This window comes from Pseudophryne corroboree, chromosome 10 (genome assembly GCF_028390025.1).
Source record: "Pseudophryne corroboree isolate aPseCor3 chromosome 10, aPseCor3.hap2, whole genome shotgun sequence".
Classification (NCBI taxonomy): domain Eukaryota; kingdom Metazoa; phylum Chordata; class Amphibia; order Anura; family Myobatrachidae; genus Pseudophryne; species Pseudophryne corroboree.
This window is the reverse complement of record NC_086453.1, coordinates 212,999,601-213,011,692: the sequence shown is the minus strand read 5'-3', so window position 1 is coordinate 213,011,692 and position 12,092 is coordinate 212,999,601. Positions and strand designations below refer to the sequence as shown.

Below are 12,092 nucleotides of genomic sequence, written 5' to 3'. Positions count from 1 at the left end.
GATTTAACAATGGTAAGTATTACCATAAATTTCCTTTTCTGCAGCGGGGTACATTGGCATTCCACAGGGAACAACATCGGGTATGTCCTAAAGCAGTTCCTCATGGGAGGGGATGCACTGTAGCGGGCACAAGAACCCGGCGTCCAAAGGAAGCATCCTGGGAGGCGGAAGTATCAAAGGCATAGAACCTGATGAACGTGTTCACCGAGGACCACGTAGCCGCCTTGCAAAATTGTTCAGCGGACGCGCCACGGCTGGCCGCCCAAGAAGGTCCAACAGACTGAGTAGAATAGGCCTTGATAGCAGCAGGAGCTGGGAGTCCAACCTGCACATAAGCTTGTGCAATCACCACTCTAATCCATCTGGCCATGGTCTGCTTATTCGCAGGCCAGCCACGTTTGTGAAAACCAAAAAGTACAAAAAAAGAATCTGATCTCCTGACAGAGGCAGTCCTTTCTACATACATACGGAGAGCCCGTACCACATCCAAAGACCACTGTTTGGAGAACAAACCAGGAGAGATAAAGGCCGGAACCACAATCTCTTGGTTAAGGTGGAAAGACGACACCACCTTAGGTAGATAACCAGGACGATTTCTAAGAACTACCCGGTCACGGTGAAAAATCAGAAAGGGTGGACAACAGGACAAAGCGCCTAAGTCGGACACCCTCCTAGCAGAGGCAATAGCCAACAGAAAAATTACCTTAAGCGTAAGGCATTTAAGGTCAACAGACTCAAAAGGGTCAAACGGAGACTCTTAAAGGGCATTAAGAACAACATACAGATCCCATGGAGCCACAGGAGGGAGATAGGGAGGCTGAATCCGTAGTACGCTCTGAGTGAAAGTATGAACGTCAGGAATAGATAAAATTTTTCGCTGAAACCACAACGACAAGGCAGAAATGTGAACCTTGAGGGAGGCCAGGCGAAGTCCTAAATCCAGGCCTTGTTGCAAAAGAGCCAGAAGTCTGGAAGTACTAAACTTGTATGCATTGTAATTCTTAGCAGCACACCAGGTGAAGTAAGAATTCCAGACCCTATAATAAATCCGTGCCGAAGCCGGATTGCGAGCCCTCAACATAGTTTGAATAACCGCCTCAGAAAATCCTTTGGCCCTCAGGAGTGAAGCTTCAAGAGCCACACCGTCAAAGCCAGTCTTGCCAGGTCCTAGTAAACACAAAGGCCCTGAAGGAGGAGGTGTGGGCGTTGAGGAAGTAGAAGAGGACGCTCGATTGAGAGACCCTGCAGGTCTGAGAACCAATGCCGTCTGGGCCACACTGGAGCGACTAGACGCAGTATTCCTCCTTCTTGCTTGAACTTCCCTAGTACCCTGGGCAGGAGTGACACTGGAGGGAACATGTATGGCAGCCGAAAGTTCCATGGAATTGCCAGTGCATCCACGAACGCTGCTTGAGGATCCCTTGTCCTTGCTCCGAAGACCAGAACCTTGTGATTGTGTCGAGACACAATCAGGTCTACATCTGGTAGACCCTACTTGTCCACAAGGAGCTGGAAGACCTCCGGATGAAGACTCCACTCCACGGCATGTACATCCAGACGACCGAAAAAGTCTGCTTCACAGTTGAGGACCCCCGGAGTGAACACAGCCTATATTGCTGGCAGATGGCGTTCCACCCATTGAAGAATTTTTGACACTTCCATCACTGCCCTGCGGCTTCTAGTGCCGCCTTGATGATTATGTACGCCATCGTGGTGGCGTTGCCTGATTGTACTTGCACAGGCCTGTTCTGTACGAAAGGCAGGGACAGTGTCAACGCATTGAACACTGCCCGCAATTCCAGAATGTTTATCGGGAGGAGAGATTCCTCCCTGGTCCACCGACCCTGGAGAGAGTGTTGCTCCAACACCGCGCCTCAACCCCGCAGACTGGCATCAGTCGTTAGGAGGACCCAATTAGAGATCCAGAAAGGACGACCCCTGCTCAATTGTTGGTCCTGTAGCCACCAACTCAGTGACAGGTGAACCTCCAGAGTCAAGGAGATCATTTGAGACCTGATCCGGTGAGGCAGGCCATCCCACTTGTAAAGGATTAACATGTGCAGAGGACAGGAATGAAATTGAGCGTACTCTACCATGTCGAAAGCAGACACCATGAGGCTTAGTACTTGCATCGCCGAGTGTATCGACACTCTTTGGCGAGAGAGGAAGCATCTGTTCTATCTTGAAGTTTCAGGACCTTCTCTGGAGACAAGAACAAACGTTGGTTGTGTGTGTCCAGTAATGCCCCCAGGTGCACCATGCTCTGAGCAGGACCAGTGAGGATTTCTTCCAGTTGATGAGCCACCAGTGGGCTTGTAGGAATTGGACCGTCAGTTCCAGATGACGGAGGAGAACCTCTGGGGAGTTCGCCAGGATCACAAAGTTGCAAAACTGGCGAAGGGGACGTCTCTTGAAAGAGATTGCGTACCCGTGAGAGACCACTTCCTGCACCCAGGCATCCGAAGTGTTCGTTAATAATAACTCGGTGAACTGCAGAAGTCGGCCTCCCACCCTTTTTGTCCGGTTTGGAAGCAGGCTGACGGGCGGCCCAAGAACGTTTAGGTTTGGGCTTAGGGGATTTGGAAGTGCGAGGCTGTCTCGGGTAGGCCTGACCCTTTGCTTTGCCTGGAGGTCGAAAGGAACGAAAAGTAGTAATCTTCGCCTTCGGAGCTGGAGGATTAGTACTCGGGAGAAACGCAGTCTTGGCCGATGCCAAGACGGTCAAAATCTTGTTCAGATCATCTCCAAATAGTATATATCCTTAAAAGGGAGCACCTCCAAGGTCTTCTTAAGAGTCCAGGTCCACCGACCAGGACTGTAACCACAGAATCCGGTGAGCCAGGATAGACGTAGTAGATGCCTTGGCCGCCATAATGCCTGCATCAGAGGCCGCCTCCTGAATATAGTAGGAGGCTGTGGTAATATATGACAGATACTGTCTGTCAGTGTCCGAAAAATTCAGAGGTAGCTCTTCCTTAATTGCTTGAACCCATGCTTCAATGTCTTTTGCAGCCCAAGAGGCTGCCATAGTGGGTCTATGTACAGCGCCTGTAAGAGTGTAAATAGACTTAAAGCAACCCTCCACATGCTTATCTGTCGGTTCCTTCAAAGAGGTGATGGTGGTGACATGCAGAGTAGATAACACCACAAGAAGGGATACATGAGAGTCCACTGGTGGTGGGGTTTCTCAATCATTACCCAACTCCGCAGAGATAGGATAACGAGCTAGCATCTTTTTAGACAGGGAAAACGTATTTCCTGAAAAGACCAGGATTCCTGATGTATGTCAATTACATGGTCAGAATGTGGTAAGACTAATTTAGTAACCTACTGACGTTTGAACTTCAGGTTTCTTAGACGTATCAGGAGGGACAATCTCATGATCAATCTGAAGAATCAGCCTGATAGCCTCCACTAGGTCAGGAACATCAACCTGTGTTGTAGATTCTTCATCAGAAGCAGCAGTATCAGCATCTGATGGATGTATATTCCCCATCCGAATCGGAAGAATCATCCGAAATATTAGTGGATTGTGAGGAGGAAATGGCCTGCTTAGATGACCCTTTGGTCCCAGTAGGGCGAGGGTTAGGTTTTTGTTTAACTAAGGACTGATTTAATTGCTGTAACTGGGTTGACAGAGTTTCCGCCCATGGTGGATTAACTACAGGGACAATATGTGGCTGTAATGGCAAAGGAGATCCCACAGGGGGCGTAAGTCGTGTTACAAGCGTAGTCAGCATATTTGAAAATGCAGCCCAAGGTGAATCTTGATTTGCCACAGGTGCTGCGGGCTGACTAGGGGGTGCAGAATACCCAGTACCTGAACCCTCAGCAGAAATCTTTTCCTCAGGTAAATCTGTGGCGCCAGCACTGCATGATGCAGGAGCGTCTGCAGATTTCCCGCCCTGTGTAGCAGACATTATTGGGAATGTAGCCTTAGGACGTATCAGTACAATATAGCCAGACAAACACAATACCTGATAAAAACCCCATAAGATATGTGACTGCAATTGCAGAGCACAAAGTGGTATGAGGTGACAAACACACAGTGAAAAATACACAACAGTATATCCTGTGGAACACTATATGGTATATGAGACCCTGACGCACGTAGACCCCCAGGGCACAGAATATAGTGATAGCAATGTGTGTGATACACAGAATATAATCCACACAGCAGCTATAGGCACACACAGTCACAGGTACAATGCAGAGATTATTACATATAAAAATAAAACTGCACTGGACTAGCAATACTACATAAAGATATGTATGTATACAGATATAACAATGCACAGTAACCACTGGATGTATATCACAGAATACGTGTACTAAATATTCATATAGAAGTGTACTTGTTCTTAACGAACACGGTCTAAACGACATGTAGAATACTTAAGTGTCCTGTAAATGCACAGCGCTGATGAGACAGGCGGCATTACAGAGGAGACCGTGCCCAGCAATCCCAGGATCAGCGCAGCTCTGTGAAATGGCGCCCAAACGCTGACAGGGAGTGAGGGAGAGAGAGAAATGCAGCTACAGGGCGGGAACACCTGCTGTAGATGGCGGCCGGAGCTGGGGGAGGGGCTACAGGTCAGCGCCTTATCCCCTCTGCTGGACTTCACCACCGGGTACTATGGAGTCTATAATAAACAAATTTTAGTAAATCTGACCTGTGCTCCCTGCCCTGGTGGATATAGTGGGCCCCCTGCATGGCTACAGTGACCACGACCGGATCGCAATTTCGGCGGGTCCCACCTGGGGGACCCTCTTACCTCCTCCCTGAAGTGCGGCCACGCGATCCAGGAGAGCAGCAGCGGTGATGTGTGCCTAATGACCGGAGCGCTTCGCTGCAAGTACCCAGCAACCAGGGCGCGGGAGTATGCAGCGGCGCTGGGGGAGGTGATGGAGCCACAGCACAGAATGTCAGCATGACATTCACAGTATCTATTGCTGTGCTGCGGGCCTTGAAGTCTTCTTTCTTCTTAAAAAGCTCTTATTAGGGCTGCCTAGCGCAGCCCCCCCCCCCCCCCCCCCCGTTAGTGACCTGCACTGCAGGCACCAACTTACAAACTGAGCTCCAGTGCCTGGAGGCTAGGTTATAGAGGAGGCAGTGCAGTGCATCCTGGGAACAGTCAAAGCTTTAGCCTGTTGGTGCCTCGGATCAAGATCCAACTCTACACCCCAATGTTATTCCCTGTGGAATACCAGTGTACCCCGCTGCAGAAAAAAAAAAAAATTTATTGAGTTATTTGTCCGGCTGGCTTTTTCACCTGTGCTGTACACCTGGCCAGAGAAATGACAGCCTGTAGTTTTTGGCTGTAACTTGCATCCACATTTATTATAAATCAGTCTCTGTTTTACGTCCCTTGATCCCTCCTTAGGTTGCCGTGTTGGCCCTAATTGCTTAGCAACTTTCACTGGAGAGGATGAGCCGGATTAGATTTAAAATCCTGTGCAGTTGTTGCCTGCCAATAAATAATATGAAATTTGCAAAAGATCCTGTCGGGTTTATGGGATGGGGACTTTGGAGCTTGCAGAGTCCCTGAGGCATTGGACAGCCACTTACCTCATCCCCTACATGTGCCAAAACTCTTTTACAGAGCAGGAAAGACGCTTTCCAGAGTAGGTCGACATGGCGTATCAAAAGCACACTAGAGCATTGTTTCTATGACAGCTAGAGAAAACACCTAATGGCACAACGCTCCCTTCCTTCCTCATAGAGCAAAATAATGTTACATAAGAGTGTGAAACAACAACTACAACACACACTTACTTTGCTGGAGTTTGACAAATTCCGTAACCAACTAGATGATTTGTCTTTCTCAGTAAAGTTCGGGGAGTGGATGATGGAGTCATCGGCTTTTAACTTTTTAGCAGCAGGTTCAGAAGAAAGCTGAAAAGAAAAAACACATACCATTTCTGATTAGAACATGTCATCACTGATTTGATGAAACAGTAGAATGTTCCATTACTATTAATTTTTTTAAAAAGTTGTACTTCTACGGAACCTGTGTCTTAATTACAGTGCTTCTCAGACATTCACACCAGTCCCCGTCCCAATTCCCTACCACATGGATTAACATTAACCTACCAGTGTGTTTCTGTTCTGTGCGGAAGAAACCCTAGTGATATACTGTGCCATTGTGACAGCCAAGCTGTTTACATATTTCAGTGTTCAGTCATCTGCTAAAGTGTGCAGCCTTTTATACCAGCCTATTTTTGTAAGACACTATTTGGTTCAGCTCACCTGTCCAATCATATTTACTCAAGTCACAAGCCTCACCCAGAGAAACGACTACCTATCATAGGAATACATAGCAAAGCTACAGAAAGAACAAATCCAAATTAGCCACACATAATTGGACAGGGCAACTATAATTTAGGAAGGTCTTCACAAAGTTTCTCTAGAAAGCGCAGAGTCTCTCTCCATAACTAAACCATATGGCGCTGTAAACTAATTTAAGGGTTATCCTTTGCTGGCACAAAACGATTTTTCACCTCACAGAAATCTTTTTCCAAAGAGCAGTGACCTTACAAGATGCCAAATATGACTTCACTGTGCTACCGAGTTTAGCAATGATAGAAATGGTACTGGTCAGAACAAGTGCCCCCTCTAAACCCGCCCTAAAAATGACAAATGTCTGATTTTGCCTGCACATAGAAGGAATACTTTATGTGGTGTGAATCAGGAACAGCATGAAAAGCGCAGACCGTGTTTATTTGTAATGGTTGTCAGGCAGATGACTTCACTCTACCACAGCTGCACTGGATTCTGGGTAACATGCCAAATCCTGCTTTGACTTTTCCACAAGTGGTTTGACGCTTGGACTGTAAATCACCCTAAAGCATAGAAAAGACCTCTTGGCACGAGCAGCATTCCCTTCAACACACTCAGAGGTAAAACTACATGGTGACTTATGAGTAGGTGTGGTAAACTGTCCTTTTAAAACCCTTACACTTCTAAAGTCCTAAAATGGTGGATAACCCAATGAAATACAATTTGGGAACTTAAAAGCTACATTGATTTAAAAAAACAAATAAAAATATACAAAAAAGGATAACTATATATAGCTGCAAATGTAAAAAAAAGTGTCCCATCTGCAGGGTTTAAAAAAACAAAACAAAATCACCAATTCAACAACGTGAAAACATGATAATTGAAATCAGTGTGAGCAATGTGGACATGAAAGGGAAAAAAAAATGTAGTTAAAGTATTAGATGAAGCACATCGTATTAAACTGGAACATTTTGGTTTAGAGGGATGCATGACAGGGTATTCAAATTTGGAGATCATGCGGGATGCTTTTTTGGAAACACCTAGCAACTTCTCAGAGTAAAAGAACATGCTTGGGCAAGCCAATGCAGGGATTTTAGGAAACAAGCCTAAACAAGCTACAAGAAAAGCCTCTTCACCAAAGGAAGACTGACATGGAATGGTATGGGTCAAATAAGTTTACAAGTCTTGGTTACTGGCTTCTCAGCGCCACCTATAATTACGTCTGAGTTATAGATAATAGCACACAGACTGTGAGCAAATCCAAATTTGAACCAATGACCCAGAGAATGAAATCTCTATATTCACAGAAATTCACTTTAGAAGGAAGCCTATTCTTAAACTTTAGCAACTTAAGTCTTGGTTTGGCGGTGATGGGCACTACGGTTTTCAAAAAAATCAGCAAAAACGAACCATTTTTATAAAAAAGAGCAAGTAGAAAACTTATTACAAGCAGACCAATAAAAGTAGTCAACGAGGCGGCCATCTTCAAACATGACAAATTCTGCTAGGAACTGTATCATTCTTTGTATAAGAAGGAATGAAAAGTAAATAGCATACATTTACCTAATCCAGACCTAAATCAAAGTAGCAAAAAAATGTAAATTCATATCCACTTCTCTCACAATTCACAAGGGTGAAGCTGCAGGTTACTACCCCTACATGTCCGTGCCTGGGTGCTGTGATGAAAATAAAGATACTGTACAAGTGTGTCACTCATTTAATGAGTTTGGCACCCCCAAAGCCTGCTACCTGCACCCTCCAAGGTTCTCCTAGTGGCAGTGTACTGGCAGGAGTGGACGTAGCACTAATAATAATAATAATAATAATAATAAATAATCATCATCAAAACAATGAACCAAAAAGTTCAGGAACAGCTTCTGCGCAGTGACATGCAAAAACTATTAGGGGTATATGCAATTCACGGCGAATCGCGGCAAATTATCGCCGTTTTTTTAATTCAACACAATTCGACAGGTGAATTCCGGCAGGTGGCTGCCGGAATTCACCATATTCAATGAAAAACGGATTCGACATTCCCGCGGGCGAAAAACGGCCGATTTGCCGGATTTTGCCGCGATTTAAAAAAACGGGAAAAAACGGGAAAAAATGGCGTGGGGTCCCCCCTCCAAAGCATAACCAGCCTCGGGCTCTTCGAGCTGGTCCTGGTTCTAAAAATCCGGGGAAAAATTGGGCAGGGATCCCCCGTATTTTTAAAACCAGCACCGGGCTCTGCGCCTGGTGCTGGTGCAAAAAATACGGGGGACAAAAAGAGTAGGGGTCCCCCGTATTTTTCACACCAGCATCGGGCTCCACTAGCTGGACAGATAATGCCACAGCCGGGGGTCACTTTTATACAGTGCCCTGCGGCCGTGGCATTAAATATCCAACTAGTCACCCCTGGCCGGGGTACCCTGGGGGAGTGGGGACCCCTTCAATCAAGGGGTCCCCCCCCCCCCAGCCACCCAAGGGCCAGGGGTGAAGCCCGAGGCTGTCCCCCCCCCATCCAATGGCTGCGGATGGGAGGCTGATAGCCTTGAGAAAAATGACAAGAATATTGTTTTTTCCAGCAGTACTACAAGTCCCAGCAAGCCTCCCCCGCAAGCTGGTACTTGGAGAACCACAAGTACCAGCATGCGGGAGAAAACCGGGCCCGCTGGTACCTGTAGTTCTACTGGAAAAAAAAAAACCAAATAAAAAAACAGTACACAGACACCGTGACAAGTAAAACTTTATTACACACTGCCGACACACACATACTTACCTATGTTGACACGCCGACTGCCACGGTCTCCGACGATCCGAGGGTACCTGTGAAAAAAATTATACTCACCTTCCAGAGGTACATCCACGTCCAGAGATACATCCACGTACTTGTTAAAAAAAAAAAAAACGAACACCCGTACCACCGGACTGAAAGGGGTCCCATGCTTTCACATCAGACCCCTTTCCCGAATGCCGGGACACCACGTGACTCCTGTCACTGAAGTCCCTTCAGCCAATCAGGAAGCGCTACTTCCGTGGCGCTCACCTGATTGGCTGTGCGCTGTCTGAGCTGTCAGACAGCGCATCGCAAAGCCTCTCCATTATTTTCAATGGTGGGAACTTTGCCGTCAGCGGTGGGGTTACCCGCGGTCAGCCGCTGACCGGCGGGTGACCTCACCGCTAGCTGCAAAGTTCCCACCATTGAAAGTAATGGAGGGCGCTGTGCGATACGCTGTCTGAGTTCAGACAGCGCGCAGCCAATCAGGTGAGCGCAACGAAGTTGCGCTTCCTGATTGGCTTTAGAGACTTTTCTGTGACAGCTGTCACTCTGAGAGGTCTCTCTGCATTCGGGGTAAGGGGTCCCATGTGTAAGCATGGGACCCCTTTCAGTCCGGCATGGTACGGGTGTCCGGTTTGTTTTTTTTAACAAGTACGTGGATTTATCTCTGGACCCTGGCTGAGGTGAGTATATTGATCTTTTCTTTTCAGGTATCCGTGGATTCTACTTGGAGAAGAGGATCGATGTCGGCGTGTGAACATAGGTAAGTATGTGTGTGTCGACGTATGAAATAAAGTTTTACTGTCACGGTGTGTGTGTCCTGTTTTTATTTGGGTATTTTTTCCCCAGTAGAACTACAGGTACCAGCGGGCCCGTTTTTCTCCCGCATGCTGGTACTTGTGGTTCTCCAAGTACCAGCTTGCGGGGGAGGCTTGCTGGGACTTGTAGTTCTTCTGGAAAAAACAATATTCTTGACATTTTACCAAGGCTATCAGCCTCCCATCCGCAGCCCTTGGATTGGGGGGGGGGGGGGGGACAGCCTCGGGCTTCACCCCTGGCCCTTGGGTGGCTGGGTGGGGGGGACCCCTTGATTGAAGGAGTCCCCACTCCCCCAGGGTACCCCGGCCAGGGGTGACTAGTTGGATATTTAATGCCACGGCCGCAGGGCACTGTATAAAAGTGACCCCCGGCTGTGGCATTATCTGTCCAGCTAGTGGAGCCCGATGCTGGTGTAAAAAATACGGGGGACCCCTACTCGTTTTGTCCCCCGTATTTTTTGCACCAGCACCAGGCGCAGAGCCCGGTGCTGGTTTTAAAAATACGGGGGATCCCCTGTCAAATTTTTCCCCGCATTTTTAGAACCAGGACCAGCTCGAAGAGCCCGAGGCTGGTTATGCTTTGGAGGGGGGACCCCACGCCATTTTTTTCAGGGATTTCACCATTCCATCTATAAAAAAAAAAATAAAAAAAAATATTATTTTTAAAAATATATAAATAATACTTGTGCCTCCAAAAAAGACAAACCAAGTACCTAATCCCTTCTAATATAAATAGATCTGATATTACCACGGAAAAAAAAAAAACACAAAAAAAACATGTTTTAAATTTTTTTTATTGGTTTCACCCTCCAAAGTGTGGCGGATTGAAAATGACGAATTTGCTGTCTAAAAGCACTGCTGTCGAATTTTCCAAACTTGAATTGAATATGCTTTTGTCGAATTGCAGCACTTGTATCATTGCAAAAAGTCGAATTTGCAAAAAGTCGAATTTTGAAAGTCCGTTTTTTTGACGGAAAGCACTGAATTGCATTGCCGAATTTTTTTTTTTGGCGAAAAATACCCGAAATTCGACAATTTCTGGAATTCGACCGCAATTGCATATACCCCTTAGTCTCCAAATTCAAACATTTCCAGTAAAAAGGGTGATAAAGTTGAGGGGACATATCACATTTAATTATTACTGCAGATGGTAAAACATCAAAAAACTTGAGGTAACTTTTTTTTCGCAGCCTTAGGGTGAGGTCTTCCTGTTTCGGTACAATCTCTTGAGCAGTGTAAAACTAAGAGGTTCTCACCAATAGAAAAACCACAATACCAGGCGCCTGTCTGATAGATTTTATTTGCTTAATGCAAACCTCAGAGTTGTAGACTTTATTTTTCTTCCTCTTAAAGTGTCAGAAAAGTGCTAGACAGAATACCAGAGTTGGGTATGTCAGCACTTTATTAAGGAAGAAGTCCGACAACAGTGATGGCCTGACGGATAAGGTATTCCTGTTACCTGAAGTACAGACTTTTAAACCCGCAGTTGTAGCTATCCGTTTCAAAGCACACAGGAATCTGATTCCCGGTTCTACAAAAAATAAAAAAAATTAGAAATCTAATTAAAATTAATGCAACATAACCTATGGGTTTGTAAATACTTTTGTTCTTTTGAGAAATTAATGACAAACTCCACAGGGAGTAAGAACAAGTAATCAAAATGAGAAAAATCCAGGAATCCGCCTCTTGGAAGAAGACACAACATAGCATGCAGCTGCTTCCAGGCAAGCAGTGTCTGGATACCATTGTACTAGACAAAACAGACTTCACCACTAAACTTTGAGAGGCAGTATGTGTAATCAGAGACACTCAGTGTCTGAAGTGTGGATGAGACAGCGAGAGAAAACAATGGCCCTATTTATAATGATGTTTCCTGATCTAGAGCCCCCCTCCTGTACTTTGTCCTCAGCTCCTGGTTCTTTTGTAGAGATCTGTATGTGTAGAGAACTATGTACATATATAATGCAACTGCAAGCTGGCAGCAATGCTTTTCCTCTGCCCTAGATAAAATGAAATATTCACCTATAGTTAAGTGTGACTCAAAACAGAGTACCGTTTCCAATCAGTCAAGGTGCTTCCAAAAAGTAGAATTAAGCGGTTCCACTAAAGCAAAATATAGCACTACACACAGAAACAGTCCATACCATACAGTATGTACGCTCCGGGTCATTTCCCTTTACATTATGGATGGCTAGAAATGATGCAGAAGATTTGGAATACTTTGTCTTCTAGG

The 12,092-nt window shown here is 45.9% G+C and overlaps 1 protein-coding gene across 2 annotated transcripts in view; it reads right to left on the bottom strand.

The window, feature by feature from the left end:
* The window catches only part of SKI (SKI proto-oncogene), a 117,383-nt gene that overhangs the window by 18,346 nt on the left and 86,945 nt on the right, over positions 1 to 12,092 (bottom strand). For both annotated transcript variants that reach the window (XM_063943069.1, XM_063943070.1), the window contains exon 2: positions 5,777 to 5,896. In XM_063943069.1, the coding sequence (XP_063799139.1) occupies positions 5,777 to 5,896 (120 nt within the window). The remainder of the gene's footprint in view (positions 1 to 5,776; positions 5,897 to 12,092) is intronic.